The sequence below is a fragment of the Triturus cristatus genome, chromosome 7, assembly GCF_964204655.1.
Source record: "Triturus cristatus chromosome 7, aTriCri1.1, whole genome shotgun sequence".
In the NCBI taxonomy this organism is placed as follows: Eukaryota; Metazoa; Chordata; class Amphibia; order Caudata; family Salamandridae; genus Triturus; species Triturus cristatus.
The window spans coordinates 1,656,987,576-1,657,008,927 of record NC_140590.1 but is presented as its reverse complement, the minus strand read 5'-3'; the positions used below and the strand labels follow the sequence as shown (position 1 = coordinate 1,657,008,927).

The window sequence follows — 21,352 nt, the reverse complement described above, 5'->3', positions numbered from 1 at the left end:
CCCTGTCTTTCCCTTTCATTCACTTTAAAAGAAAAATGGTTTCCTTCTTCTTATGACCTATGAAAACTGTAGGCAACGTCTTCCATCTTCTAAAGTACAAGTACTTTAATGCAATTGGCAATATAGCCTGCTGTTAGACTGCTAAATTATTCATTATACATTTGGCCTGGCCTTTCCAAAGTAAGTTTAATACACTTCACAAACTGTGGCTTTGGAACAAGTGCTTGGAGATCGCTGCACTTGAATGGGTCTATTCAGTGCTTATGATCATCAGTGGTAAGCCCCTGAAGGAGAACAAGAAGTGCTAGCGTTACGCCAGCAGGTAGTGGCAACCAGGAACCATGGGCAATGCCTTTTTGACAAGATAATTGAATATCTTTGCTTACACCTCTCCTCCATTTTTTTACCTTAATCCCCAAGATACTGAGGAATATTTATCATTATTCCCTGAACCTCATTGCATTGGTGTGACCTTGCCTGTACTGTAGCAGCAACCTACTGAGATTGCCTGCATACCCCACCACACAGTTCAAACAAACATCATCCCATACTCCTCTTGAGACACAATGCAGAGATTCTTAATCATGATCTCAGGTCCCTCAGTCTCATAGCTAGGTCCCTTATCACCCATAACCTTTTAACTGGACATTCCATCCCATTACAGTTATACTCTGGCTTCAACTATGAATATTTATAATGCCAAGAGGAAGAGCTTCTGCTTGTGCGTAGAGATGAAGAACTCAACCTGGTCTCCATGCAGCCCCATCAAATCCTTTCATACCTACTGCACGGGACTAGAAGTGGTGTTAGGTGCTCAATAAGAGTCCATCTAGCAGCATTCCCATCATCCAGAAGAACGGAGGACAGTTCACATTCTTGCTCTTACAAAGGATTGTAAATCAATTTATGAAAGGGCTGTTAAGAGCTTTCCCCCTTTACACAGTACTAAACAAACGATACTGCCTCCCTTTAAACTAGTCCACAAAGGTCACTTTAGCTTGCCTTCACAAAAGCAAGAAGAGTTGCGGAGTTGCAAGCTTTTACAATAAAATAACCTTTTCTTGGATTTGATAAAGTAATCCTTTAAACTAACTCAAATTGTATTCTGAAGGTGCTCACAGACTTTCACCTGAAAGAGCCTGTTATTCCGCGCTCATTTTTTCCTTCTCCGACAACGTCAGCAGAATAATCCCTGCACTCACTGGATGTTCGAAGGTGCATCAATTTTTGTATAGAAAAATAAAAAACATTCACACGTTTTACTAGCTGTTGTATTTTTGGGCCATTCCAGGCATAGATCGAAGCCTCGCGAATAGGTAATAGTACATTGGCTGTCAGCCTACATCACCTTCTGCTTCAAGGTCTGCTCCAGGGCAGAGTGAGGGCGCATTCCATATGGTCCATAGCAACAGTGGTGTACTTTATGCCGGAGTGCCTTTGCAAGATGTGTGTCTTGCAACCACGTGGAAGAACAGGCACATATTCACAAAGTACAACTGTCTAGATGTGAATGCAGCAGCTGACTGGGCGGTGGGGCAGGTAGACCTATGTAATCTCTTTCAGTGAGCCTGTTTCCCACTGTTATAATGTTATGTACTGCCTTCTATTCTGATTCAAGCATGTGAAAATATGAACGCTCCAATACAATTCCATTCTTCAGCTTTGACATCTTTCATATATTCACATGCAACCCTCTGTCTTCCAAGGTCAGAGGCTCAGTTTCTATTATGAATTTGTCTCCCACATGTCCTTTGAAATCTGAGCTATGCTTGCTTTTAGGTGAGGTCAGGGAACCCGGCACCTTACTTCATTGGCTGGGTTGTTTAAAATGAGGTGGTTGTGCTACTAGAGGAACACAGCTTTTGAGGCCTATGCCCATTTTAATACTGTTTGTCGCTATCAAAGTTTACTAGACCTGATGGCGAAGAATGAGTCAAACGTGAATATTTTAAAAATACCAACCTGAAGAACTGGAGTTATAGGTAAGTAACTAATTTCTTCCTGACTCTAGCGGGATCTCTAAACGCCCGAGAAGGGGAACTCGAGAGCAAATAATGGGCAGTCCTGTGTTCCTGGGAGCCTGGTCGTTAATCTAAACAGAACAAAACAATGATTCCCTCGAAGAGAGATTTGTGCTTAGGCTGTCCTGGCAAAACCAAGTACAAAATACAGATACAATTATCTGTTACAATTGTATCCATAAGTTTTACTCATTGGTAAAAAGAAAATGGTAAGTAGGTGCCCCAAAGGTACGGCGCATAGTAAAGTGAATCGTGACAAGAATGATCAAAATGCACAGTTGACACACAGAAAAATACAAAAAACACTGTTGACAAATATGTGGAACACTTTAAATGACCAAGAACTCTCTTATTGAATATTCTGATCTCTTTCCCACACCAGATGATACTCAACAATGTAAAACATCGACGTTTCGACTCCCTATGTTACTCCACTGGGGTTCTCTTTAGGACAACACCAATGGTAGCAACCCTGAATCCTTGGGACATGTAAAGAATCAATCCATGCCACTGTGAAAAGTACAAGAAAAGTGCAAAGTTATTGGCACAAAAACGAGTAAAGAGGGCTCGTAATGCCCTATGGGGAGGTATAAAATTCTTAAAACTACTGTCCAGTGTATCAGTGTGAAGTTCAATCAACAGTAAATACGGGGCCTCTACAAACACCATCCAAAGGAACAGCGGAATTTACTTTTCAGAGTAGCGAGCAGTGTCTTGAACTTCAGAATTGTCAGTAAGAGAGTCGTCGGAGTTTACCTTGGTCGCTCAAGACAGACATTAGCCTTCACCAAAGGGAATCGCTGGTTTTGCTGTGAAAGGAGACCATAATCCTGTGGCAACTGGACTTTTGCTGGACCACAGAAGTCTTCGAGGGACATAGACTGATGTTAACAAAGTCTCCCCACCTGGACTGTTGTCCGCAGAGTAGCTCCAGGAAGACCTTCGTCGGTATTCTGACAAAATGTTGAGTAAAAAATATTGCGGTACACAAATATCGAATTTTTAATATCTTGATACACAAATATCGTGGTGCAGGAATATTGATCACAATAATATTGATTTTCTAAGGTAATTAATATCAATGTTAAAAATATCTATGTTGTAAATATCGTTTACAAAAATATCTGTTACTACCGTTCACAAATATATCGTTGAAAAGAATATAGTTTTTTAATCTTTATGTATTTTAGTATATATTTTAATTGCATATGTTATAAATTGTATAAGTATTGTTAATGTATTTACATACTGTTGGTAAATTGTTAGTTGTTTCTAAATTTAATTTTATTATTGATTGTTATTTTTTGTGTTGTAGCTGCTTGTGAGGTTTGTAGTGTCATATGTCCTGTGCAGGCCCATTGTCGTTTTCCCTTTGTTAGCATGAGCACGTTGCAGAGTGCCCTCTGCAACGTGCATGTTACTATACAATTTATTTTGCTTTGTGCCACGGTGTACTTTCACACAGAACCTGCTGTTGTTTTTGCATTCTGTTCTTCCTGGGATTTAGTCTGAACACCGTAGACAAGGTCAAACAAGAATGCCCCTTGTTATTTTGTTCTGGTCAGGCCCTAGCACAAACACCCAAATGCAACTGTTGTTTGGGAACACGTACTTTTGTCATATATGTATGCACGGATAGTATGCTGACCGTATTTGTGTTAGGCATTTGATTACTTATTGTGGCACGTATACTGCATACTAGAGCACGATAGTTAAAATAAACATTTTAAACTTTTCTTGTGTCTCTGTCAGGTCTTATTGTAGACCAGTACGACCGTGATGTGAGAGCGAAAGGGTGTGTCCTGTAACCGCGATTCCTGATGGGAGTGTTGTGTTCTAAGGTGTCTAATCACTTGTTCCTCTGTGTGTGAGTAGTAGGGCAAGTGAGACACTATAGCTAGTCAGTCCCGGGCACATGGGTACTTAGGTGGTAGGATGACTCAGTCCCTGCCTACTAAGGTTCTGTGGTCCCAAGCATAGATCTGTGACTACGCAGAATCCCTGCAACAGTAGGGGTACAGGCTGGGAAGTGCATTCATTATAATTAATTTATTTTAAATTAATATTAATTACTTAATTGATAATTATATAAATTGCGTAATTAATTTATTTTTTGTTATATTTTAGGTGGGGTCGTCAGGTTTTCAGGGCTACAATGTGGAAAGTAAATTAATTATAATGAATTAACTACATTTAATTTAATTGAAAATTGTGTATTTAATGGATATAATTTTCAGTGTATATTTTTGGTGTGGGTTGTGGGGTTTGTAGGGGTAAAGGATGGGAAGGTAATTAATTAATGTTAATCATAATTATTTAATTCATTATTTGTTATGTAAGTTGTGTAATTAGGATGTTTTTTAGATTATATTTCAGGCGCGGGTTGGGTTTGTAGAGGTGAAGGGTGAGAATTAATAGTTTATTTATTGTTTAATTGATAATTATGCAAGTTGTGGAATTATAATTTCTAAGATATATTTTCGATGTGGGTTGTTGGGTTTTTAAGGGTATAGGGTGGGTAGTTAATTAAGAAATAATTTATTGATAATTAATAATTAATGTGTTATTAATTATCTAATGGATCATTATGTAAATTGTGAAATTATCATATTTGTTAAGTTATATTTTAGGTGGGTCTAGTTTAGTTTGTAGAGGCATAGGGTGGGAAGTTATTTAAGTAATACATTTCAATTCATTTATTCATTTATTAAAAATTGTGTGATTTATTACGTAATATATTAATTGAGTTGTTGTTTTTAATTTCAATTATATTTTATTTGTTGCCTGTTATGATTGTGTGAATATAGTGTGGTATTTTAATTCAAATAATATGATCTGTTTAATTGATACAAATTATTACATTTTTAAATAATTATGTAATTAGTTTTGTTAAACATTTAGACATAATTTAAAAAGTTTAATACTCATATTTTTTGTTATTTAATAGAGTGATTAAAATGTTCTTTGTTTGAAGTCAACTACTCTCTCTCTTCTGTTGCACTGACTGGAGTCGGAATAGTACATTTTACCCCTCATCACTTTCCCTACTGTTGCACCGACCGGAGTGGGAATAGTAAATTTTACACCTCCTGAGTCAAACGCTTTCCCTACTGTTTCACCGACTGGAGAGGGAATAGTAAATTTTTCCGCTTCTGAATTTAACGCTTTCTCTACTTTTGTATAAATTGGAGTAGGAATAGTTTATTTATTTTTTTGTATTGTTGTTTTAATATTATTTAAATATATATTATTATTATGTGTTTGAGTATTTAATTTTAGATTTATTATATATATACACATTTATATAATTTGTAAGATATTTTTAGTAAAACCTATTTTTATATATTGTTTACTTTTTATGTATAATTAAATTGGAAATCTTTTACATTTTCTTTCAGTTTATTTGATGTATGTGTTTTATTTTGTATGTTGATATAATTATACATATATTATTGTTATATTAGTACATTTGAAAATAATTATAAAATTATGTAAGTTAAAATGTATAGTTTTAAAAATATTTTTACATCATAAAAGCGTATATAAACATACACACTTAGATATCTATGTGAGTTTGTGTAAATTAGTAAATATATACTTTTAAAAATATTTCAGCATATTTAATTTACATTTAATAAGGTTATATGGTAGTATATTTAAGTTTTACTCATGTAAGCTACGTTTATAGTAAACAAAATGATGATTTATGTATATTTTTCGATATTAGTGTAAAATGATATTTACCATTATGTATAGAAAAACTCAATTTTTATGATCAATATTTTTGACATGATATTTTGGTATCCCAATATTTATGGTTTCTATTTTGTGTCGGTGAACTCCCGCTTTGACTGTACATCATTCTCATCTTTAGCATCCTGCACTACTACTTATTGGCCCTCTGGTCTTCCCCTTGTCTTAGTTGGTCACCCAAAGCAGGCCGGAATAGCCTTACACAATTCTTTAAAAGTTTTGCAAAATTTTCAAACTTTGTGGTTACCAAAGCCTGTTTACATTTTCGAGTGGAAAGCTGAGATTTATGATCTACTTAAAACATCATATCTCCAGAACCCTCTAGTGGATTTTGCATATTCTGTTTTCAAACAATTCGTAAAAATAAGATCTGTAAGTCTTTATATGACTGTATGTGCTTCTAAATGCTTTACACTTGTTCCTTTGTTTAAGCCTGACTGTTCAAAGCCACAGCTATCCAGGGTTGAGCCAAGATTTAGCAGATGAAGCTCACTGGACCCAAGTTGATTTTGTCAGTGTATTCCTTGGTGAGGTTGCCCCACCAGCCCATATAATATACCACATTAGCTCACATTGGGTAGTATGTTTGTTTCAGTGCTTAATTTGTAAAATATGAAGTGCAGGTGCTCAAATGTTTGTTGGAGGCAACACCCCCTTTTTTCTGACTCCCTCCACTGGCTCCACCCACCTACTATATTAGCTCCACCTACATCTTCAACTGGCACTGCTAAAAGTCAGATGGCATCTGTGTAAAAACTGAGCCCTGTTAGCTGATTTTCTGTTTTTAGGACTGGAGCCCTTGGGAGGATCTTAGCAGCCCCATAAGCATGGCAGCAAGCTTGAGTCTGAAAGCGATCTCTGACAACCTCGCAGTTGCATTTAGGGGTCAGGCATTTTTATGCCCCACTCCTGCCCCCCCTGGCTACGGCAACCCTGTACACACATTGTGGCCGCACTTTATTACTGGCCTTCTCAAGCACTTATCAGGCACATTCCAACCGCCAGGGAGAGTCCAGGCACCCTTCAAAGCAGACGAGATTATAAGGTGTTCCGAGGGGCAGCCCCATCATGAAAGGTGCGGGGTGTAGCCTCTGTCCAGACCTGCCAAGTATCACGCATCAAGCGTTAGACTAACGCATTTCAGTGTGGTGCTCCGCATCACCGCACTGAAATGCATTGTGATGCATATGCAGGTGTCTCATCTGTCACTAAAAGCACTGCAAACTAGTGTGTCAGTGTGGTGGTGCGCCGCCCGTGGCCTGTGCGCGCTGCTCCTGCAGGCTTGGGGCACGAGCTGTGCAGTTGAGCTACGGCGCTGGCAGTTTCACTACAATGTATCTATCATTTCGTACAGCGTCGCATGGCTCTGAGAGTCACACATCCTGATGTTATTAGGTAGTAGTGCCCAATGGCTGCCAGAGCGTGGAGTTTGTAATCAAGGCGGGAGGCTACTGGTTTGCAGGCTGCGGCGCCGACCGCAATCTTGGCACTCAGCTTTTAGTGCTGCCTGCTGCTCAAAATGGGCCTCCCGCGCCTCTGTGGCTGTAATGTTTCTATTTGAAAAGCTGTGTGATGTTGTGAACAGTGTATGCTAGGAGTTTGTATTGTGGGGGATTAGGACTTGAATTAGAGGTAGCTGAACTCATGAATTTCTACTTTATTTCATTTTTTATAGTGAAGCCACTGTTCACTTATTAGTCAACGTTAACTCCCTTTTAACTTTAGGGAATTTTATGTTTTTTGTATTTTTATTGAGGGTTGTATGGATATTTTGTGGTGGGTGTCTTCAGTGTATGTTGTTGGCTGTGTGGAAGTATGTTGATGATGAGTACATTGGTGTATGATGATGGTTGTGTGGGCGCATGATGGGTGTGGTGCGCACATATGATGTTGTGCCTCTTGATGGAGTATGTGTGATTTCTTAGTGCATGATGTTGGTTGTGTGGACAAATGGTAATGAGTGTGTTTTATGATGTTGGGTGTTTTGGCATAAACTGTGGGTTGTACGGCTATATGATGGTATCTGTTCTGTTGTTTGATCGCTGTGTAGATGGTGTACACGGTGGATGTATTGGAGCATCATGGTGATTGCTTTGGTGTACAATGGTCGGTGTGTTCGAGTCAAGTTTGTCGTGGTGGGTATGCTCCTGGTGCCCTGCTATCCCTCTGTGTGTGCCCTGCATCCCCTTTTTGTTCCCTCTACTCCTTTTCAGCCCATATGTGTGCCACCGTCCCACCTGCATCCCCTATTTACCTGCAGTCTCGCCCCAGTTGGCCCTCCGTGTGCCCATCAGCCATCCCGATGCCCTGTATGTGACCACATACCTGCTCTACAGTTCTTTGTGTGCCATGCCCCCCTCTTGCAATCGCTCTGAGTGCCCCTGGAATACCTTTGTTTGCCCCAACTGCCCAGTTTGTTGCTCTGACCTCTTGCAGCTCACTTATGTACTGCCTACCTACTTTCAGCTCCTTGTGTTGCTCTGTCCCTCTAGACTCTTGAGGAGTTTTGTGCCCCTCGGCATCCCTCTATGGGCCTGATTATGACCATGGCATGCGATGCCTGGTCTGCACTGCGGCCGCGCCGCCAAAGTTGTGGTTGGGCCGCCCACCAGATTACGAGTGTAACTCGTGTCAGGTGGGATTTTGTTTTGACGTTCCCACAGCGGTGTCCTGAAAATGGGCACCGCAATAGGAACACCAAAAACAGTTCCTGCGTGGCATCGACTCTAAAGTCTATGTCTTGCAGGTGAAGATGCCATGAAAACCATAGCAGAGAGGAAACGTGTAGTATGCACTGTCCCGCCAAGCATATTAATGCCTCCTCACCACCGCAACACCTCCAGGAAACGGTGGTTCCCTGGTTGCTGCAGTGGGGAAATGGCGCTCTGACTGCCCTTATTGTAATTGCGCCTCCAGGAGTCTGGCAGTCCGTGGACTGCCAGCCTCGTAATGAAGCCCTATGTGTTTACCAATTTCAGTACTCACCGCCTTCTTCTAAATCTGCAGCTCCTATGTTTTTCCCAGTCCCCCTGCACCCACAGTGAGCTACCCTGCCTGCCACTGCTGGAGTTCTCTGTGCCCCACCGCTCCCCTGAAGAACCTTTGTGTGCCCTTCCTTGGTCTGCACCCCGTTTAGATGCCTCCAGTCTCTCTGTGGCGACCCTGTCACCCCCTTCTAGTCCTATATGTTGTCTTCCATTTTTTGCAACCCATCTGAACGCCCTTCCAACCTCAATGTTCTGCACTACCTGGCTGGATGCCGCCGCCCCTCTTGCATGCCCTGTGTGACCAAGCCATTTCGGTCTATGTGTGTATCATATTCCTCACCTCCAAATTAAATCCCACATTCCTATATTAAGCTAGAGGATCAGTGGGGTGTTTCTTTAACACACATACCTAACCACTCATGTCTGAAGAATGTAGTGCTATATAATTTGTTCCTGGCACAGATAGACTGTCTCCCTCACACGTAGAGAGATGATCAATTTAATGAAGCTCTCTGCATAATTTGTACATGGTGGAAGGGGCGAGACCTCAGAATGCTGTTGTAGGATGTAATTGAGTTGTATCACCATGCACAAATGTACTCTGTGTACAAAAGATGCAGAAAGATAACCAAAGTGATTAGGATGAGTTTGACATTCATGTATGTTGTGTATTAGGCAAACAAATGCAAAATTAACAATTGATGGACAGAATGCTGAACAAATTCAAACATTCACCCCAGTACAGAGATCTGGGACCAAATACATTGTTTCCATTGCTCCCAGTGCCATTCCAGTTTAAACCCAGCCAGATGCAAAGGGAACTGCTAGGCCAGGTCCTCCATGGACCAGAAACAAGCATCCTAGGACCAGTTTCAGGGTGTCACCCCTCAGTAGCCAGGCTAGCTTGACTACAGTGGCATGGAGAGTACGGGACCCATGTCTGGGCATACCTGTCCTACTCAGGGTGACAAGATCGGCCCCAGGATGCTTTTTTTCAGCCCAGGGAGGACCTGACCCGGCAGTTCGGGTTGGACTGTTTTCATGAGGAACAGGGTCAAGACTGATTTACATATGGTTTGATCCAAACTGGGGTGGCATATTCAGCAAAAGAATGATGGATTATACCCAGATCTCTTGGCTGGGTGAGCGATTGTAAAGTTTCAGCTCTCCGTCCATCATTTTGTTGTGTTTCCTATGTTCGTCCTAAGTGGCAAAGGGTATGTCCAGACGTGAGACCCTTGCTCGCTGTGCCACTAGATTCAAGCTGGCCTGGCTGATGAGGGGTGACACCCCAAAAATGGTCCCAGAATGCTTGTATCTGGACCTGGTCTGGCAGTTCAGGCTGAACTGTTCCCATGAGGACCAGGGTCAAGATTGATTAGCATATATATAAATGTAATTAAAACTTAAAACAAATCATATATATAAATAAAAATATTTTAATAACGTACTATTAATTAAAAAATATATTTTTTTTTAAAGTAATTTCACTACTTTAAATTATTTTTGTACGTAACATTTAGACATTTTTAATACTTAATAAATATTTTACTGTAGGTATTTTATTAAATACATCTCTATAAATAATTTAAATTTGAGATATTTAAATTAAGTAAATATTTATTTCAAAAGTCAATGGTCCTGTAGCAATTCTTTTTTCTTCATTAAATCAAAGTATATAAAAATAATTTGCATTAATATTTAACATTAACATACTTTTAGTATTTTTTTTAATTCAATAACATTTTTTACAATTTCTTATACTTTACTATAGGGAAATCTATGCCTACATGTGAAAAGTTACTTTACACTAGTAAATTAGGCTGCATCCCCCTAAATTCAGGGAGTGGGGACATGTAAGTCTACACTTTGAGGTAAATATGCTCTTATAAATGGTGGCTAGGTAAAAGTTGTAAATGTATTACTAAGTGTAAATTCACAAGTGTAGAATTACTTACGTGTAGGTTTACCTTTGTGAATAGGCCCCCCAAAGTGTAATTCTGCATACAGTGTCTTCCTTCAGAGGGATCTTTTATGACTTGTTATGTTGATTAATTTGCTTATATTTTAACCTATAAATAATTCTAAATTCAGAGGAAGGCGCTTTCTAAAACTATTCACTTCTTAGGTCTGGTGACGCAAACGTATTAATAATCTTATGATTCTATGGACCCTTTATCTGCTAAACAACACGTGTTACAGGTAAGTCACATTTCCTTATTTAGACTTAACTCTGTGTTTTATCCAATTTAACAATAGCAAAAGGATGGAAAGCTGACTCAGCCTTGTTCTGTCAAACTTGTGATCTTCTTGCTATGAACAGTTCTCAGCACTTAGCATGCGCCTTATGGATGCAAAAGATAGCTATGATAATAATGGAACAAATGTTTAAAGTTGAATTGGATTTTTTTTTATATATCTTTTTATTTTGAAAACTGAGCAAAAGGAGATAATGCATGCATGATACAACAGAGCTGGAAACCAATTCCATTGATAGCATGAAAAAGTGTGAGCCATCCCCCCTTCACCCCACCCCGTTCTAGGTGAATTAGATGTTAGTATTCATTTTGCATGATATTGCACAACTTTAAAATAGGAATTTTTGTCCTGTGAATTTCTTGTTTGTTGGATACATGTTCCCCAAAAGCTATTCCGTAAGTACATCCTAATAAGAGGTCCTTCTTAATTGTAATTATTTATGATTTCAGGCGCAGAATTCGAATTTGCTGCGATGAGTTAAATCTTTTAGTTCCTTTCTGCAATGCTGAGACTGATAAAGCAACAACCTTACAGTGGACTACAGCATTTCTGAAGTATATTCAGGAGAGACATGGAGATTCATTGAAAAAGGTGACTTCATAAAGCAGTGTTGTAATGCTCACTAGTTTTCTAAGCGAAAGCATATCAACATAAATCACACTCAGAAGGAGGAAAACGGGGCTATTTGTTGTGTTTTCATTTGTCATCTCCAATCCTTATTATCATACACATTCTTTCTATTTTGTATTCTCAACTAATGGTTTATGGGATCACTACCTTTTTCAAAAGCGGATTCTGTTAGGTTTCATGTTCTTGCAGTGTTTACTGTGTGTTGGTTAACATTTTTTAAATTATTCAACATTTGTTTTTTTTAGATAGACTACATTTGTAGTGGTCATACTCCTACAGTGCTTTGTGTCTAGACATACCATATCTGGTTAAATGGAGGATGCCTAGAATAGACAGCTTTGTTCAGGCCATTTCACTTAATTTTTTTATTTGGAACACTATGTTTTTGCATCCGTCTGTCTGTATGTCTCTGAAGTACTTTATCATTCTGACAGGTTTTATTTTTATTGGTAGGCTGCTTTACCTACAGGTGCCTCATTTTCTAGCTATTCATTCCAAAGTAGCAATTTGTTCTTTAACATTGGATCTGTTAAATATTCACATGCTTGAAACAATTCCCGTGGTCAGGCTAGGAATTCCCAGTACATTAAAACAACAGTATGCAGTGTAAAATATACAGCATACAGTATTTGGTGTTAAATGGCCATAGGCCAGAAACAACGTGGTATATTTAGTAACACATCCACCTCATTTGAAAGAACGCAAACTTTAGCCAATTTGATGGAAGCTTAAGCTCTCCTACTCCCGCCAGAGGCCACCATAGATCTGCTTTCAACCGCTTTGCTCTTATCTTTCAGTGAACCTTAAATTGTATATATTTTTGTCTGCCTTGTATTTCAACCAGCCCTATCTTCGGCACTACTGTACTGTGAGTTGTTTTTAGGAGAGCTTGTTAGAATCTTTGGACTAGAGAGATCATTTGGTCTGACTATTAACTGTTACAAACTGTCACAATGGCTGAAAAAGAGAAGAAATCTCTATGTAAGCCTTGTTTATCTTGTGACTAACAGAAAATTTACACTGATGAACCGCACTCTCAGTGTATTTAATATTTATTGTCTTTATCCTAAACATTTGTCATCAGAATGCAAAATTTGCGAGTCTTCCGCATGTAAGACTATTAAGGACAGAGAAAGGAGATGTGCAATAATTTTTGATGGGTAAAGAGAATTTTCCTCCTAAAGGAGATGCCCCCTCTTGAGGGGTAGATTATGTGAAAAGTGCCCCTCCAAGCACTTCCAAAAGGCAGCACACAAAAGGAGACTTATACAGTTTCCTGAGCATGATTTATTTGGGCCACATAAAAAGATGAACGGAACACTGAACATTGTCAAACGTTCACCCCCAGTACCGAGATCTGAGCCTAAATTTGTTGTTTTTTTGCTCATAATAACTTTCCAGTTTGGACTCAGCCATGTGCAGATCAGTCTTGACCCTGCTCCCAATGGACACAGTCCAGCCCTAACTGCCAGGCCAAGTCCTTGCTGGGCTGGAAACAAGCATCCTTGACCAGTTTCTGGGTATAACCCCTCATAAGCCAGGCTAGCTTGAAATCAATGGCATAGTATGCATGGGACCCACGTCTGAGTATACCCTTCCCACTTGGGTTGACAAAGCAACACAAAAAGATGATGGGCGGAATGCTGAACATTGTCAAACATTCACCCCAGTACAGAGATCTGGGCCGAAATCCATTGTTATTTAGCTCACCATGCCATTCCATTTTGGAACTTATCAATTTAAAATCCTAGATATGGCTTTTGATGGGCAACCCGTTTGGTAAAAATGTTGATCAAGCTTTGCAAGGCCTAAAAACAAAATTTCAGAGCAGAATTCAATCAGTATGGAGGTCAGGGACGTTCATATTATCCTTTTAGGAAAGTAGGATCTGCTTTCATAGTTACTCCCACTTTTTGCTTTGTGTCAGTGTGTTTTTGACTTAGTCTGCTAGGTTTCTGCAAATCAGGACCCCAACATCTGTCCACTCTCCCCTAAATTGGCTCTGATAAGTACTTTGGTACCTCCACAATTGGCTACTGTTGTACCCTTATAAGTACCTTGGGGCATATTTACAAGCCCCTTGCGCCATTTTTGCGTCACTTTTAACATGGGAAAAGTGATGCAAAAGTGGCGCAAGTGGCTTGTAAATCTGCCCTCTAGTATATGGTATTGAGGTACCCAGAGTATAAGTACACCAGGGGTCTCCCATGAGCTGCAGCATGTATTGTGCCACCCATTGGAGTACACTTAAACTGTGACTACAGGCCTGCCATTTCAGCCTGTGTGAGCTGGTGCTTGCACCACTCACAACACATATGTTAAGATTCCACTTAATCTAAGTGAAGGTTACATTAAAAACCATCACTAGCTAGGCACATATAAAATACTTTTATCAAGTAAGTTCTACTGAACTTTTTGGATTGGCTGTCAAGGGTCTTAGAACAACCCTATCTCCAATCGTTGGAAGTTTAGTTCACTAGGGTAGGCAGGTGCATTGCTCCACACTACACCTAGTACTATGTCTCAGGTTGGTGAGCCCAGTGGTCTGAGGTTCCACGAATGTAAGACCCTATGTGCATCTAGGAAACTTAAGATTGGTAGCAACCCTAACAAAGATCATCTCGTAGAGATGCTCCTGCAGGATGACCTCCATAATCCTGATGGGTCAGATGGGCAGGATGTCTTAGGTATGGGTGATGATGCCCCAGAAGAAGAGCTAGGGTTGTCCAACACCTATGAATCTGCTTCTGAGCATGCCCAGGAGGAGTCTGAAGACCCTTTACTGGAGAACTCTAATCTCCCAGGGAACAGTACTGATGGTACAGAGGAAGGCTCTAGAGGTATGCCCCCCTTTATTCATCCTGGGAGGGTTCAAAGAGTCCAGGGGAGGTCCAAGTCCTCCTCAGTCAATTCAACCTCCTCTGTCACTTCCATAGAGACCTCCATCTCTTGCAAGAGCGAGGTCTCCTTAGGAAGGGAATGCCATCTGCTCAAACTTGAGAGAGGCAAACCCTGAATCAAGAAGGAACAGATTGCCCTAGATAAGGAGACCCTAGAAGTTAAGAGGGCTAGGAAGAATAAGGGATTAGGATCCCATGGTGGCAGCACTAGTGAACCTAGAGTTAGGGAACATTCCTTTGACACTAGGAACTTGAGCAGGATAGTTCCTCCTTACCAGGAGGGTGATGACATTTATTAGTGGATTACTGCTTTAGAGAGGGCCTTTAAAGTTCAGAAGGTTCCTTAGGGGCAGTGGGCAGCTATCACATGACTCTCCTTTGCTAACACAGGTAGAGACAAACTCTTGACTGTGAAGGAAGAAGATGCAGTCATTTACAAAGTCTTGAAGGGTGCCCTGATATATTGGTTTGGATTAACCACTGAACAATACAGGGTTAAGTTTAGGGGCACACAGAAGGCACACAATCAAGACTGGGTAGATTTTGTAGATAGTGCTATTAGGGCTCTGAAAAGGCTGGCTTCATGAAAGTAATGTGCATGGTTATATAGGACTGTACAATTTACTAGTAAGGGAGCACATCCTTCTCAATTTTTCCACCTTCATTCCCTCCGCTTTGTCAGGTATCCCCACGAACCTCACAATATTATGGTGGGATTTGATCTTGGTGTCCTCCTCCTTGTCATGTAGCTGATAGGTAATCTCTATAAATTGGCGAACATCCGTGGTCAGGGTCTTAATGGAAGTACTGTGTTCCTTCAGAGAAGCCTCAGCAGCGGTAAGTCTTGCTGCAGTCTTTCCCATGTCTGCTCAGTTTAGTGTGACATGCACTGCCACGGTTTCTATCATCATTTCAAGGGCCTCCCTGAATTTTTTGATGACCTGGAGCAGTTCCTTGAGCATGGGACCCTGGACCTCCACCGCTGTTCTTTTCACCTCTGTTGAATGTGCCACTCCACCAGTCTCTAGAGCATTTCGGAAGACATTTCTTCAGGTGGTTTTCATGGGCAATCTTGTGGCTTTTGTTGCACACCATGGTCTCTCCTCGTACTGAGCTTAGCCCATTTCCCCAGCTGCTGTCCAGGGTCTTCTCCCGATGGGCTTGGCTGTTCCACCGTAGTTGTGCAAGTGGGAGGGGAAACGTCTCTGGGCATCAGCCAGTCTGCACCTCCCAGCACTCTGCAGATGCCCACTAATGTACTGTTGTTATCAGGCCCCGATTGGAAAGGCGGGACGGGGGGGGGGGGGGGGGGGTGAATGACTATCTACCTGGAGGGGAGGGCTTCACATCCCACTGTTCCGGCTGCAGTCAGGATTCTGGGAGTCGGTGCAGCACAGCAATGTGCATCTCTGCTCTGGGCGATTATGGTGGTTCCCAGGGCAGAAGCAATAGCCACCCCTTGCGCTTTTGCACGTAGAGCTCTTCTGCCGGCCCTAACTCTGTCACATATCGGCTCTACCAAAGAGAACCAGTCTCCATTTTGAATCCACAGTTTGTCGATTACTCCAGGGACGTTCTGGATGCTTATGTTGGCCCAGGGTTCTTATGCCTCACCGGTTGCTTTCCTCTCATTCTTTGACCAGTGAGCATTGAATACAGTTCTGGGGACGCTGTAAGTGTGTCACCGTGAAAAGTGCTTGATGAGGGCTAACATGCCAGGTACCATGTTCCCTCGGCCTTCAAACCTCGCCCCACGACAGTGGCAATGTTGGTTAGCACATTTCAGTCTAGCTTCTCTACAGGAGCATTTGTCCACATTATTCAAAATAAAGATTTTTCTGATACCCTTCTGGGACCACACCCAGTTAAAATGAATTATTTCATATATGGAGCAGCTTATGCCGCCTATACTAAATGGCAAAGATTTTCGGAAAGAAAATCTGCTGAAAGAATTATGCAGACTGTCTGCAAATGACATTTAGGGCCTTATTACGATTTCTATTTTCATGAGTTGGCGTGGAATTTGTAACCCTTTGAAGCCAGGGCTGAGTTGCACATTATCAGTTGCACCTATTCACCCATCCTGATTCATCATACACTCTTGAATAATGGTTAATATCTAGTGTTACCTAATGAAAACAGTTGCGGAATGGCACATGGTCAACTCTATTTGTGAACTGTTTCAAAAGGGATTAAATGTTGCGGATTAACCTTGTATCCACCGCCTCACAGTGTGCTTGAAAATGTCCCTTGTCTTGAATAGACACAGGGGAGCTTGTTGCAATTTTAATACAAATAGGGGTCCCTTTGACCTCAGCAGCAGAAACATTTGACTTACAGACAGCCCGCTTTGCTTCAGAGATTGAGAGACTTTAGTAAACACAGTATCCTACTCACTTCACAGACCTTGTGCACATTATTTTAAAGTCAAGCTCAACTGGCATTATTCTCTTCCAGGGGATCCTCATCAATAGTCATAAGCACTGAATATTCCCGCCCATGTGCGGGGACCCCGGAAATAATAAAATTATATATGTAAAAAACATACATATATACAGCTCTGTATATGTATAAACATATATCATTTTTTCCAAGCAAATGCAGCTCCCATAAAAGGCTAGGCAATGTAAATATACACATCCAATAACACACAAATATATATATATATATATATATATATATATAAAGGTATAACAATACACCTATATCTCTTTTTTTTTTTTTTTTTTTTTTAATGAGGTAAACACTCATGAGAAAGCAAAAAATAAAGAGAACAAACTGTGGAAAAACACAGATGTACAACACATTGCCAGCCTGCAGGCTGCATTGCAATATAATACCATAGAGACTAAAAAGCCCTGTACAGGTAAAAACTGGCACCGTGCCTTTAAGGCAGCCCTGACTTCCATATCCCATCATGCCTCAGGGGTGACAGTTAGGTCAGTTGTTCTTTCCGGCTCCTTCAGTCAGGACCCTGGAATTCAGCTCTCTTCTTTTTTGACTCTTTAGTCAAGAATTATTACTACTTTAAGATTTTTTGGACTTCTTCTTAGAACTTCTTTGAGGAAGTCTGTATCCTGTGTTTTTTCTGACTGACTTTTTTGCTATTTTGTCAGAAAAATGCCTTCTTTATTTGTTCCATGTCCATCTTGTGGAAAAAAGAAGGCGGCTTCAGACACACATGAGGTGTGTATTATCTGTCTGCCGGACTCTCACTCTCCAGCAACATGCCATCATTGTGAAGACCTTTCCAAAAGGACTTTAAAGGAGAGGGAGAGGATTAGGCTGTATGGCCTAGCAGAACGGTCGACGTCGAAGCAGTTGGTCCCTGTTTGCTCCCCATCGACGTCGGGCTCGGCGTCGAAGACTCCAGCGGCGGGATCGTCGCTGAGAGGTGAGGAGTCAAGGGGAAGTCATGCTGCAAAGAGAAAATCGTCGTCGACTTTAGATTCAGCGTCGAAGCGGATGCGTTCGACGTCGACGGCGTCTAAAAGCTCGGCGTCGAGGACTCGGCGCCATAGTTCAACGTCGAGAAAGCATCTGTCGACGTCAGGAAAAAAAGAACGATCGACGTCTGCACAGAGATATCGTTCGTCGTCGAAAGAAAGACATCGTTCGACGTCGAGGTCGACGAGACATCATTCGACGTCGCAAGAAGTACGTAGACGATCTCCACAGTCGACGTCGAGACCAAGATCGCCGTCAAGATCAAGATCGCCGTCGAGGAAACATCGTTCGACGGCGAAGAGGCTTTCGACGTCGTCGGAGCATTCGACGTCGAGACAGAAGTCTCCGTCAGGAGTGACGTCGAGGCAGACGCCTCCGTCAGGGCCGACGTCGAGGCAGGAGCCTCCGTCGGAGTCGACGTCGAGGCAGAGGCCTCCGTCGGAGTCGACGTCGAGGCAGAGGCCTCCGTCGGAGTCGACGTCGAGGCAGGTGCCTCCGTCGGAGTCGACGTCGAGGCAGGTGCCTCCGTCCTCACAGGTCTCCAAAGCTTTGGTGAGGTACATGAAGCCTCCGTCGAAGATAATCTCGACGTCGAGACAAGAAGCTCGGAGCCTCGAAGATTCGAGTCAAAGATCTCCGGTGATAGGCCTATCACCGTCGAGGCAGCCCTCTGTTGAGGGTACGCAGGAGGTGTCACATATTCGCCTCACGATTCGACCAGTCTCAAGGCGGAAATCTCCTCATAGACTGATATATACGACTCCTGAATCACCGCGTCTCATATCTATCTCGCCTTCAGGATCAGAGGGCTCAGGTTCAAGATCAGAATCACCAGAGCTTGTGCATCAATCTCCAGTACCTGCAAGAGAAAGTTCGCAGGAGGAGGACAATGCTGTACCTCAAAGTCCCGTAAGGGAGATGCCTCAGGACCCTGCTATGCCAGACACAATAAAGGCATCGCTAACAAGAATAAGGGGCGTGGTATTCCCAGCGACACCGATCAGACCAAGATCTCGAGAAAGAGAATCCCGAAGTCACTCTCGAGCACCAAGAAGGCGATCCAGGTCTCCCTCCCGCAGAAGAGAGTCGACCAGATCAGAGAGAAGGCGCCGTAGGACCCCTTCTACCTCCCCTTCTTCCAGATCATCCAAAAGGGATTATTCACCGACACTCTCGGAGACGCCACCCTCTCGGGTATCTCCGGTAGATGATATTTCTACGTTTCAAGAAGTGTTGTGTAGAGGAGCTACAAAATTAAATATCCCTATGCCGGTTCAGGAGACAACTTCATCCATAATTTTTGAAACTCTTCATGAACGCACAGTGTCACGCCCTTTATTGCCGTTAGTCCCCGGTTTACTACAACCGGTAATGGATATCTTTCTCACACCAGCAACCACCAAAACGGCGCCGGCGAGAATTCTAAAAAAGTACCGTCCAGCTCCGGAGGATCCTCTATTCCTTAAATCGGATCCTCCACCGGACTCTGTCATCACCGCCGCTGCCAGGAAGACACATGCAGTAGCGGGATCTTCAACGGTACCGCCAGATAAGGACAGTAAAACACAAGACTCCTGGGGGAGGAAAGTTTGCGGCTCAGCATCCTCAAGCCTTAAGGTGGCGAGTGCCTCGGCGCTTCTGGGGCGCTATGATAGGTCATTATGGGACTCTCTGCAGAGGTTCATTGACAAAGTTCCATCAGAGGACAGACGGGACTTTGAAGAGATTTTGCATGAGGGGAGTCTGGTTTCTAACCAGATCATAAGTGCAGCGGCAGACGGGGCAACACTGGCAGCGCATGAATATGCACATGGAGTCACAGCCAGAAGATCATCCTGGCTTAGATTGACGGCCTTGAAACCGGAAGCGCAGGCAAGAATTTTAAATCTGCCTTTCTCCGGTAGTTCTCTTTTTGGGTCCCATGCAGACGAAGAAATGGCCCGTATGAAAGCAGAGCTGGAGACCATGAAAGCTGTCGGGCTTGAAAAGAGAAAAGAGTTTCGACGCCGCAAGGGAAATGACAGGCGCAGTTACCAACAGAGGGTTCAAACCCCTCATTGGCAAAAGAACCAGGACCAGCAAGGTCAAAAGAAACAGCAATACCAGTCCCGCAAGCCATCCAGGGGACGAGGTAACAACAGGCAGTCTAATGCTGGAAACAAAGCTCCGGGGAAGCAATGAGAAGCCGCTTCCTCTGATGCTGTCCACCGCTCCGGTGGGAGGAAGTGTTGCACATCATCTTCCAGAGTGGCAATCCATCACAAAGGACAAGTGGGTACTGAATATACTGCGTCATGGGTACTCGCTTCGTTTCAAAAGTCACCCCCCATCGATTCCTCCTGTCAATTCATCCCAGCATCTAAAGCAGCTCAGAGAAGAGGTAGCGACGCTACTACTCAAATCTGCAATAGAGAAAGTGCCCATAAACCAGAGAGGAAAGGGAGTTTACTCCAGATACTTTCTCATCCAAAAGAGGAGTGTGAAGGTAGAGTTCAGACTCATTTTAGACCTACGGATACTGAACAAGCACATAAGAAAGGAAAAATTTCGCATGCTGGCGCTCCACCAAATATATCCTCTTCTCCGGATGGACGATTGGATGTGTTCACTGGACCTTCAGGATGCATATTTCCATATTCCCATCCTAAGGAATCATCGAAAATTTCTCAGGTTTGTGGTAGGCAACTCTCACTATCAGTTCAAAGTCCTCCCTTTTGGCCTGAAGTCAGCTCCTCAAGTATTCACAAAATGCGTGGCAGTAGTAGCGGCTGCTCTGAGACGCGCAGGAGTCTTCGTCTATCCCTACCTAGACGACTGGCTAATAAAGGGCTCATCACCACAGAATGTGCGGTCACAGCTGTCGCTATGCCTGAACTTATGTCGCAAGTTGGGTCTCAGAGTGAATGTCAAAAAGTCCAATTTTTCACCAACGCAGAGGATCCACTACCTGGGTGCAACTATAGACTCCGTAGTAGGAAAAGTGTTTCCTTCGGAGGAAAGACAGTCATCCATTATGCTAAAAGGCAGACAGATCATAACCAGCAATCTGTCGTCGGCAAGGCGAATCTCATCTCTGCTAGGGGCCATGGCATCCTGCATCTTCCTAGTGCCCAATGCCAGGCTAAGGATGCGTCCTCTCCAGCAAGATCTCGAGGACAAATGGGATCAAAGGAACTCCCTGTGGGAAGAAAAGGTTTGCCTCTCCTCTGCAGCCAAACAGTCAGTCAAGTGGTGGCTGAAGCCAAGGAATCTACAAGTGGGGATCCCCTTCCATCAAGAACCCCCAACTCAGACCTTAATCACCGACGCATCCCTTCAAGGCTGGGGTGCGCATTTCGGGTCTCTGCAAACTCAG

The 21,352-nt window shown here is 42.4% G+C and overlaps 1 protein-coding gene across 2 annotated transcripts in view; it reads left to right on the top strand.

Annotated features, from left to right (window-relative positions):
* The window catches only part of TCFL5 (transcription factor like 5), an 818,878-nt gene that overhangs the window by 720,523 nt on the left and 77,003 nt on the right, over positions 1 to 21,352 (top strand). For both annotated transcript variants that reach the window (XM_085619728.1, XM_085619727.1), the window contains exon 5: positions 11,470 to 11,611. In XM_085619728.1, the coding sequence (XP_085475854.1) occupies positions 11,470 to 11,611 (142 nt within the window). The remainder of the gene's footprint in view (positions 1 to 11,469; positions 11,612 to 21,352) is intronic.